This window comes from Tachypleus tridentatus, chromosome 12, assembly GCF_004210375.1.
Source record: "Tachypleus tridentatus isolate NWPU-2018 chromosome 12, ASM421037v1, whole genome shotgun sequence".
NCBI classification, from domain to species: Eukaryota; Metazoa; Arthropoda; class Merostomata; order Xiphosura; family Limulidae; genus Tachypleus; species Tachypleus tridentatus.
The window spans coordinates 8,491,187-8,501,881 of NC_134836.1; the positions used below are offsets into that span (position 1 = coordinate 8,491,187).

Sequence of the window (10,695 nt, forward strand, 5' to 3'; positions counted from 1 at the left end):
TTAAGGCGAGCGACTCGTAATCTAAGGGTCTCGGGTTCTAATCCCCGTCATACCAAACATGCTCGTCCTTTCAGCCGTGAGGACGTTATAATGTCACGATCTATCCCACTATTCGTTGGTAAAAGAGTAGCCCAATAGTTGGTGGTGGGTGGTGATGACTAGCTGCCTTCCCTCTAGTCTTACACTGCTAAATTAAGGATGGCTAGCACAGATAGCCTTCGAGTAGCTTTGTGCGAAATTCAAAACAAAACAAAAACATTTACGTGCTGCTTGAATCCAGCTCCTATGGAAGGCAACTACGCTAGAGAGCATTCCCTGTTGTGTCCAGCCGCAGTCGTTAATAGATACTTTTCTTTGGGTCATAACAGCAAACTAGCTTTCAAGCAAATATCAATTGGTTTATCTCATCTGTCTGCCAGAATGATGCCACATTTTTGAAAAATTCAGTTATTTTGTCGGCCATGATTTCTCTCACTGATTTTTTCCCTTTCTTTAAAAACTTTGACGTGTTTCACAACCACTGAATGCATAGACAGCTGGTAAAATACTATCGAAACGTAGATGATTAGTTTTCCAAATCTAGTGGATTTCAGTATGTCGTTGAAGGTTCTTGTTTTGGGTTATCCATAAATTTCCAATATGTTCTAGTTTTCTGAAATAGTAAAGAGACATAACCACAAAAACAGTGTCAGAATTCCTTATGGTAACAGTTCCTTAGAGGTTTCTTTTGACGAATTCCTGATTTACAAACTTAGTATGCAACATCATTCTGATGTCTGCCTCCTCGTGAGAACTATAGGGTGAAACCATTATATGCACCCAAGCTTATGTCAATTCTTCAACATCTTTTGGTCTTAATTTTATATAATAAATTAGATGACTGTTAGTTTCTTCATGTAGAAATTTGTACACATCATCCCTCAGTTTAATAGACACTCTTGCCATGTGACACATTATTGTCTGCTGCTAATTTCCCTTTGGGGAAGGGAGGCATTGGAGCCAGTTTAAGTGGATTGTGTAATTCACTAGCAGGTATAGCACCACAGTCACCACAGCTGCTGAATGCCATAATGTAATAATTATACACATACCAATTCAAACAATGCTAGAAGCAATGGTTCCATCAAATGAAGAAGCCATAATTCTCTTTCAAACTACAATTGCAATCAATATACAGCAAATTAAGCACGTAGACAAAAGAGATACAAAATGTAAGTAGAGTCTATATTAGTGAAAGTATAATAACATTACATTACACTGACTTTAATACAATGTAATTCATGTTAAATATAGTATAACGATAGAATCTCCACATAGAAACATTAGGGTTAGAATTAGGACTGGTACATCGTAACGGGCGACGTCATAATTTGACAATTGTGATGGGACAGCGGATTCTACATGTGGACTTTAAATACTAACTTAAAAAGGCATAAGTAGATTATAATAAGAATAAAATATGCTAATGATTTCATAGCACTGTTTAGAGAGGTTTTTTTCGAGTTTCAAATTATTATAGTAATGCAAGTTTTCAGTACCATTACCCTTCTAGATGTAAGAGTTTCATTTGTAGTCATTATAACACTTGAGAAAAGGAGAACATACTGTAATATTGTTCGTCTCATGAAAACCCAGAATGGGTGTAAATGATTTGAGGTGTATTCCATTTATAGATACTTCAGATATAGGGTTAACAGACAGTGTTAATGGCACTGAAATTGTCATTCTGTAGAATAGGAAACGTTCTTAATTCTCGAGAAAACTGACTTGTAGAGAAATTTGAAACTCTGGAAGTATTCATCACATGCATATATCTAGTGTTTTATTTTCATCCACTAATCTATTTTACCATGATATTTCACAACATTGTAAAACAGTACAAATCTCTCATGTTTTGCCCGAATAAAAGTTTTCTTCCCTTAAAACGTTTATATTTTAACAATTATTTACAGTAAATCAATTAAATTTTGTTTTTATTTATGAAATCCCTGCGATTTATTCTGTTACACATGTTTATGATCTTAACCTATGAGTGTAAAATTAATGTCAAAAGTATGTGAAGCATATCAAATTATGTACATTTAGACATTTTAAATAAAGTTTACAGTTTTATTAGTATACAAAATATTGAACATTATGCGTTTCATAGCAACCCTAAAATTAACCAGCTGCGTTACTTTGACAAAAGTGTTTTTGGAAATTTTGAGAGTTGTGATTACAACAACACAGCAGTTCTGAAAGTTGAGATTCTACACTTCAGGGTAACAGCTCATGTGTATAAAAATGTGTTACATAAAGAAATAAATAAGGTTTTTCATTAATACTTCTACGAAGTTCACAGTTTTCGACAATGCTCAAGTTGAGTCTTCTTTATGACTTTGACTATGAAAATAATGTCAGTTGGAGATTATAATGAATTAATTGCTTTCAAAGCTGGTGTGTTAATGGAACTTGTTTGTGGTTACTTAAATTAATTTCCTGTTCCTTTTGCTGTGTAGTGCGTTACTTAAAATGTGAGACAGTCTTCAATAACCACTTGATTATTCTTTATTGTTTAGGACAACGTTCACAAAAGCAGTATTAGAAGTCTTTCTGTTCCGATCCTAAACAAAATGTTCACATAGATTTTGTTTATCTTCGAACAGATAAAATTTATTGGCTCTTGTTTTCTTACCAATTCCTAAAGGTATGTAAGATTTTGTTCTAATCTCCTCGAACATTAATCAATATTTATTCATTTTATCAAACAGTATACACTGGATGCGGCGACAAGCTTGGAAGAATGTTTGAAACTAAATCAGGCTCTTTGAAAAGAATATTCCGTGGTCACACTCACGCCATTATGTGTATGGAAGTAAGTGACACGAATTTTGTTACATGTATGTGTGTTTCAATTAAACACAAGATATATTTTCTTTTTGTTGCCATAACTGAAATTAATATTGTTGAAATTATAGTTTTAATTAATGTCTACAGGAATACCTGTTATAGAACTTTAGTATTAGGTTTAATTATTCTTGAAATAATAGTATCAGTGAATGTTTACTATGATGCCTGAAATATTAATATTAGGCCTAAACACTACATTCTTTACTTAACTAGTCTTTTAGGATTTTAAATGACTAGAAAAGCTCTAGATTGAGTGAAATGTGTTGTATAGTATTGTTGGAGTACTCTTATACATTTTAACTCCTTTAAAGTTCATAAGGGTCTAGCAAAAGGATAGAGCATTTACAGATTTAAAGTTCTTATAATTATTATCATTCTTTGCTAGCTTTTAAAGGGAATAAATGTTATAACAATTATTATGTAAAGTTTACATGATCAGATTACAAACTATACACATAATTTAAATCATGCACATTGATTTAACTTGTGTACTTCATGTTTCATAGATTAAGTAAGGTCAATGTTATCCCAAACCTACTGAGAGCGTAGTTTTTTGTAAATATATCAAATGCTGTATACATTATTAAAATGAGAGTAAATTCTCTTATTCGACGAAAATGGTCGAACAAAGCCTTTCTGATGGTAAATAACTGATTCCCTTTTTCCTCGCTAGTAGTTCAAAATTAAGAATCAGTTTGAATTTCACTCACAAAGATCTTATTTTAACAACAAAATATATTCATCTGAATATGAAGGCGAGCAGAGCATAAAATAATTATGTTAACTATCCGAAGGGTATTAATGTTACCATTTAAAATAACTATTCCTGGATATTTCTTCAACCTGAACTCAACAATTAATAACTTTTATATGAAGCAATAAGGCGGGCATAGTTATGTTTTAATTATTATTACGATATCTTAGTATATGTAGTAAATTCCTAGTTACTTCTGCATGCCGGGTATGGCCAGGTAGTTAGGGTGCTCTACTCGTAATCTGAGGGTCACGGATTCGAATCCCTGTCACACCACGTGAACGCCTTTCAGCCGTGGAGGCGTTCTAATGTCACGGTCAATCCCACTAATCGTTGGCAAAAGAGTAATCCAAGAGTTGGCGGTGGGTGGTGATGACTAGCTGCCTTCCCTCAAATATTACACTGCTATATTAGGGACGTCTAGCGCAGATAGCCCTCGTGTAACTTTGCGAGAAATTAAAAAAAAATATGTCTGTTCTTCAGTTTTCATTTAAAATTAATTAATTTACCAAACTGTACTTTGAAATATAAAAAAACCGTTAAATTTTGAAATTTTCAGAAAAACTAGAATAATCGCTTGAACAATTAATTATCCATTGATGTCAAGCATCTCCTAAAGCTTTGTGTGTGTATATATATATGTATATGTATAAATTATAACAATAACCAATTTTTATATATATTTTCATTTATTCGTTCGACAGAGTATTTAGTTTGATGTTGAAAATTAGACGTGTCTGTCCTAAATATTAATTTTTATTATTGTGTTGTCCATAAAATACCAAACGTTCTTCAAAGGGTGTCACTTAATAAAGTTCAGATAGCATCTCTCGTGGATTTTTATTTACAGAGAAATTAGATAGGAAGAAAAACACAGCTCCTAATACAACCATTTTACAAACTTGAGCAATTACCTTTATTTCAATATTACACTAGGATTAGGATTCTGATGTTTGTTATAAGCACACACACGAAGCATTTCTCGGCTAATTTAGATTAGCAGAGAGTGAAGTCTCTGCTTAAAAGTTTGAACGCAAAAGGTAGACTCTTATGGGCTTCTTAACAACCACTGAAATCAGACATTGTCACCATGTAACTACTAGGTAATACATATTTATCAAAATATATAATGATTTAAAATCCAAAACAAACCAACAGAAAAGAAGTCTGATAATGAATAGTAGAATCACGGCAACAACTGTAAACATCTTTCACGAACATTTCTGAAATGTAGAAATTCTATCTTTAGCCAATTATGAAAATAATAATCCTTAGTGTAATTACTCATATAAAAATGCAGTGGATAGCGTTAGAAAATAATAAAACATCCAATTCAAAGAGAGAGATAGAGGTATTTGAATAAAGCAAGGGTGAATGAGTTTGAATTTCTATTGAAGCTTTGATTTTTGTTCATAATATTTATACTTTACTTTATCAACAGTTCGTGATCACTCCAGCCAGAATTGAAAAGCCTTATAAGGAAATTTTAACTTCCTTGCAAGGAAACAATCTCCTTGTAATAGATCGCTCTAATAATTGCATAATAACAGTGCCTCCTTTCTATGTTGTATTTTCCGTTTGATGATTATCGAAACTGTTGCGTCATTTCATATCCACGAATCATCAATATGTTTAACGTTATCATAAAGATATATTTACTTTAATATAGCTTTTAAATCACCGCATAACAGTATTTGTTGCAAGGGAATGAATAATTTTGTTTCCAGTCACTAATATCATTAGGTTTGAAAACAGAATCTCAACAGTCAATAAATTAACATTGTACTTGTTAAGCGGTATAGTTATAGTTGGGATTAATATACGTTGAGTTTGGTATATTAAAATGGTTTTAAATATGTAAATCAGCAAATCACGTGAGAACCGCAAACGGTATAATGTTATTGTGAGACGGCATGAATGAGAATTTTATTGTGAGTTTGAACTCGGTGGTTTCATGGATAGTTTGATAATACCAAAAATTTATTGCTTTGTGGAAAGGAGTGTAACAGCTTTATCTTACGCAATATATTTATACAATGAGATAATAAAGATATATTAAGATGAGTAATTTTGAATTTTCGAGACGTGAATATTATTTGTATTCAAATGCATGGGTAAGAAAAGAACGTGGATCATGAAAAGCCTCCAGATACGAATAGTGTGTTTTGGACATCAAAGCCTATCGTAATGAAAACATGACTGGACCTAGTGACATGGACAAACGACATAGTGAGGCTATAAATTAATGCTATAAAGTACCTCAAAATTAATGCTATAAAGTACCTCACACTCCACATCTCATGAAGAAAATACTAAACGATTGTTCTTTATTCACAATTGTATTTAATAACAATGGAGTTTTTTAGATCACAAAACTCGAACGCACTCACGTCGGCTGAAAACCATGTCTCAAAGGCTCAGTCATTCTTTACTTTAATATGTTTGTACTAAGTGCATTCTGCAAACTATTATTACTGATTTTTAGCGCAAAGCTACAAGAGAAATCTAACCACATATCTTAGCGTTGGTTTTTTTTTTAATTTCGCACAAAGCAACACGAGGGCTATCTATGCTAGCCGTCCCTAATTTAGCAGTGTAAGACAGCTTGTCATAACTCCCCACCGCCAACTCTTGGGCTACTCTTTTACTAACGAATAGTGGGATTGACCGTCACATTATAACGCCCTCACGGTTGAAAGAGCGAGCATGTTTGGTCTGGCGGTGATTCGAACCCGTGACTCTCAGGTTGTGAGTCGAGTGTCTTAACCACCTGGCCATGCCAGGCCTTTTTAGCTTTGGAAGTTCATAAACATTCCGCTAATCCTCCAGAGGACTGTAATGTGTATACTGGAGTTTATTTGTTTTTATTAAATAAATGCAGTTAAAATATTTTGCGGGCTGACGTTTAATTCAAACATTCTATAGAATGAAGATGAAATATAAATCTTTACGTGCTTTGTCACAACTAGTTTTTATAAACACTTCAATGCAGTTTATCATTAAGGATGAACATTTTTCACAGTTCATACATGTGAAGGAACTGGGGATTTTTTAAATTAATTTTAGCTTTATATTAAAAAGAATATTCCATCCATTCCATTTCAAAAGTACGACTGAAGTTTGGTGATTGTCTCAAGCTTTATAAGCGCTGGTCATTGGAATTATATTTGCGACTACACACTTTTTAGTTTCGCTATCTAAATGGCTTCACAGAGTACATTCCTGAGTTCAAGATTGGCGTTTTTAGTTAACAATTTCCTAAATATGTCACGTATGGGACACTTGGAGAAGTTGATTTGTTAACAACAACAAAAACCTAATATTGTTGAATTTGAACGTATCAAGTTTTTATTGCATTATCGGTGAGTCATTTTTGTTACACTATTAATTGAAGTCGTGTTACATTTATATATATGTGTATGTTACACTATCTATCAATTGTTACATTGTCAGTTGTAACACGCGTTCACTTAATAGTTTAATATAAATTAAAAAACAAGTCAGAAAATCAATTATTTTACAAGAGCAAAATTGTCACATCTTTGCCTACACTTAGTTTCTCTAAAGTATCAAGGATTTTACAGGTATACTAAAAAAAGGCTCGTTTCCTCAAAATTTACAAATGATAACAAATTCACTGCCCGATTCACCATAAGAATTGTTAAACTCAGAGGTATTTTCAATAAAGTTTGTTTGTTTTTGAATTTCGCGCAAAGCTACTCGAGGGCTATCTGAGCTAGCCGTCCCTAATTTAGCAGTGTAAGACTAGAAGGAAGGCAACTAGTCATCACCAACTTTTGGGCTACTTTTTTACCAACGAATAGTGGGATTGACCGTGCCATTATAACGCCTCCACGGCTGAAAAGGCGAGCATGTTTGGTGCGACGGGGATGCGAACCCGCGACCCTCAGATTACAAGCCGCACGCCTTAACCAACCTGGCTATGCCGGGCCTTTTCAATAAAGGAAAAATGCAATAATTTGTTTCTGTTCTGAGTAAAATGAACACAAAGTAACATGTAAGAGAACGTCATTAACACGTGGAATATGCAGCCACATCTAAGAGTCGAGCATAGCCACCTCTAATGTATAACTTTTAGCCAGATAGTGGAGAAAGAGTCAAAAGCACCTGCTACCTATGCGGCTACTCTTTACCAAATAACCGTATTGACTGTCATTATGATAACAAATCTCACAAATGAATGTGTTCATAGGTATATCGCTATTAGTGATCTGCCCACCACGGGTATCGAAACCCAGTTTCTAGTGTGTGAGTACTACGGTAACATTGTTGAAAATAACTTTCTAGCCAATAAAGATTAAATTACTCGTATGTTCTACTGTAGATGTATTTTGGCAGGTGGTAAAGGGTAAGCTTTTTACGGGATCCTACGATGGGACAATGCGAGTGTGGGACACCACTGGAGTGACGGACGAGACTGTATTTGGATCTGGTATCGATGAAACAGATGCTAAAGATGAAGATGAAGATGACAGTGAGGAAATTCAAAAAGCGCTGAAGTCTATAGATCCATATATACGTCACTAATTTCCTTATTATATACGTATTTCAATTCAATACAAATATAGATCAACACTTACTGGTTAATAAACTTTCTGTTTGTTTCTGAGTTTATACAATTAAAAGTAAACGAAACACAAAGTTCTAATTAGTTTGGGTAAATATATTGAAAGCTAAAGACTTATGATAAACAAAACCAAATTTACCGTTCGTTATTCTATATGATTTAATAACAAAATGTTACGCCATTTTTCTACAAACAAGTTTATTGCAGTTGATGTTATTGAAAAATCATGAAATCTGGAATGCATAATTTTTAATTTCTTCTGTTAGACATACAAAGCAGCATATAATTTAATTACTGCATTTGATGTTCAAAAATTTTAAAGAGTTTTCATGTTCAGATTAAAATCATAATTTGCATTTCAAAGGACAGTGTAATAGCGATCGTGACGATTTAAAAATAAATATTTGATCTTTTTTAAGTTTTGATCTTATATTTCTAAAAGCGTTTTTCAGTTAAATTTTGTTTGCATTTTTTACAAAAGTAGGGTAGTATTTTACGTCGAATATTTACTTCAGTTGTGTGTAGAAATACGGATATTTTATTTACATAACAGCGACTTTAGTTGTTTATTTTCTATGATTATTTTTCCTACTACGTAATAATAAATAAATGATTTATTGCACTTAAAAACATTATTAAAATTACTGGTTATATGGATATGACATTGAATTTCTTGCTGTTCTCCTGTAACAACGTAACTTTTCTCAACCTAGGTATTTTGATAAACATTACATATATATGTATATATATATATAATGGAAATAACACTTGACTTAACGTAGTACCTGCCATGTGTGTTCTGCGGCGTCTCTTGAACTACTTTTTGAGTTAGGCTTGGGTAAATGTATTCTTGGTTTCTACTGCTTTAATAACTAACATTTACTGTGTAATTGCAAAAAAAGACATTCCATGAACACGTCAAAATTTTTAAAATAAAAACAATTCTGTAATTCATAGACATGTTTGAATATTTTGCTTTTGAAAATAATTAAAATAAACTAGAAACATTAAATACCATAAAAAATCGTCGTTTTGTTTGTTACGTACACTGTTTTTCACTGCATGAATCACGAGATGTTATATTACGAGTGTCTTGATGGCTTGGATACAAGGTAAAAGATGTTTAAAATTTTATCATTTACGTTAGACATTATAAAAATAATATACAGAATTATAATTTTATAACTATGTTATGTATAATGTTTTTATTTTAAGTACGATGCAAATTTTTCATGTGTTTTACAGAGGGTGTGTGTTTGTGTGTTTTCTTTTAGCAAAGCCACAAAGGGCTATCTGCTCAGCCCACCGAGAGAAATCGAACCTCTGATTGTAGCGTTGTAAATCCGGAGACATACCGCTGTACTATCGGGGAGCTCTAGAGAGCGTCTTATATTGGAATGATTTTGCATTAGGTAAAAAGAGCAATTCACGTAACAAACATCGTAAAGTTACTGTGGATAGAAATGTATCAGAACTCCATCTTGATATTGTTTGATGATTCGTAGGTAGTGTGTTGCCATAAAAAAAAGTGTATAGCTTTTGGGAAGGGTGTATTAATTAATAGCTGTTTTTGAAATCAAATAGTCATACTCTCAGATCATAAAGTCCGAGGATAGGAACTTTTCAAGTTGGAGGATATCCCTTATACGTAATGGCGTAGGAGAACGGAATAATTAGGATTAACGAGAAATATCGAATGGTATTCAACAATCTTTTTTGTGAAATCTGACATTGGTTTATATGTTTGGCCGAAAACACGCGAATATGTTTGATCTGTGAGATAGATGAAAATTTTTCTTAATCAAGTATGGTACTATTGCCAAAGTCATATGGGCAGTTTGTATCACTGATTTATGCTTGTGAATTCTCAACTTGATACATGTTTCTTTGTTTTCCAATGTCACTGAATACAAGAAATATTTCTACCTTGGACATTCTAAATCCCTGATCAGAACAAATCTTTATCATTTGAGTGTATGAATATTTTGCGTCAGAAAAGGCTGTTACATACCATACATAAAACGATCAATTTCAGGTGGCATCAAACTACTTGGGAAATGCCAAAAAATGTCAACATATTGTTCTTATGTAAGGCATTTTACCGCAAATTTATAGCAGGTGTGGTTATCACAATTGATAAATTACGTATGTAAAATCGTTTTAATATAAGGTTTTAAACCCTGAATAAACATGGTTTTACCCTTTATGTAGAAAGCAGACATCATTTTACTTCCCTCCTTAATCACTTAGAAAATTAAATCTTCAAGTTGATATTGTTTTGGCATTTAAAACAAGCGAATTAGTGAAGATTTGGAATAAAACGAAAAAGAAAATACAATAGAACATTCGCTTTTTCATTACACATACTTTCTCAGGACAATTTATTTTCCTGTATAATACTGTAAAAATAAGTTACAAACTAAATTTTGACAAGTCCATTATAATTTTAACAATGTTTAATATG

The 10,695-nt window shown here is 32.7% G+C and overlaps 1 protein-coding gene across 1 annotated transcript in view; it reads left to right on the forward strand.

Annotated features, from left to right (window-relative positions):
* LOC143234284 (uncharacterized) overlaps positions 1-10,460 on the forward strand; it is a 47,396-nt gene extending 36,936 nt beyond the window's left edge. The window contains exons 6-7 of the mRNA XM_076471529.1: positions 2,751-2,854; positions 8,003-10,460. Of these exons, the coding sequence (XP_076327644.1) occupies positions 2,751-2,854; positions 8,003-8,191 (293 nt within the window). The 3' untranslated portion in view covers positions 8,192-10,460. The remainder of the gene's footprint in view (positions 1-2,750; positions 2,855-8,002) is intronic.
* The last annotated feature ends 235 nt before the right edge of the window (positions 10,461-10,695 follow it).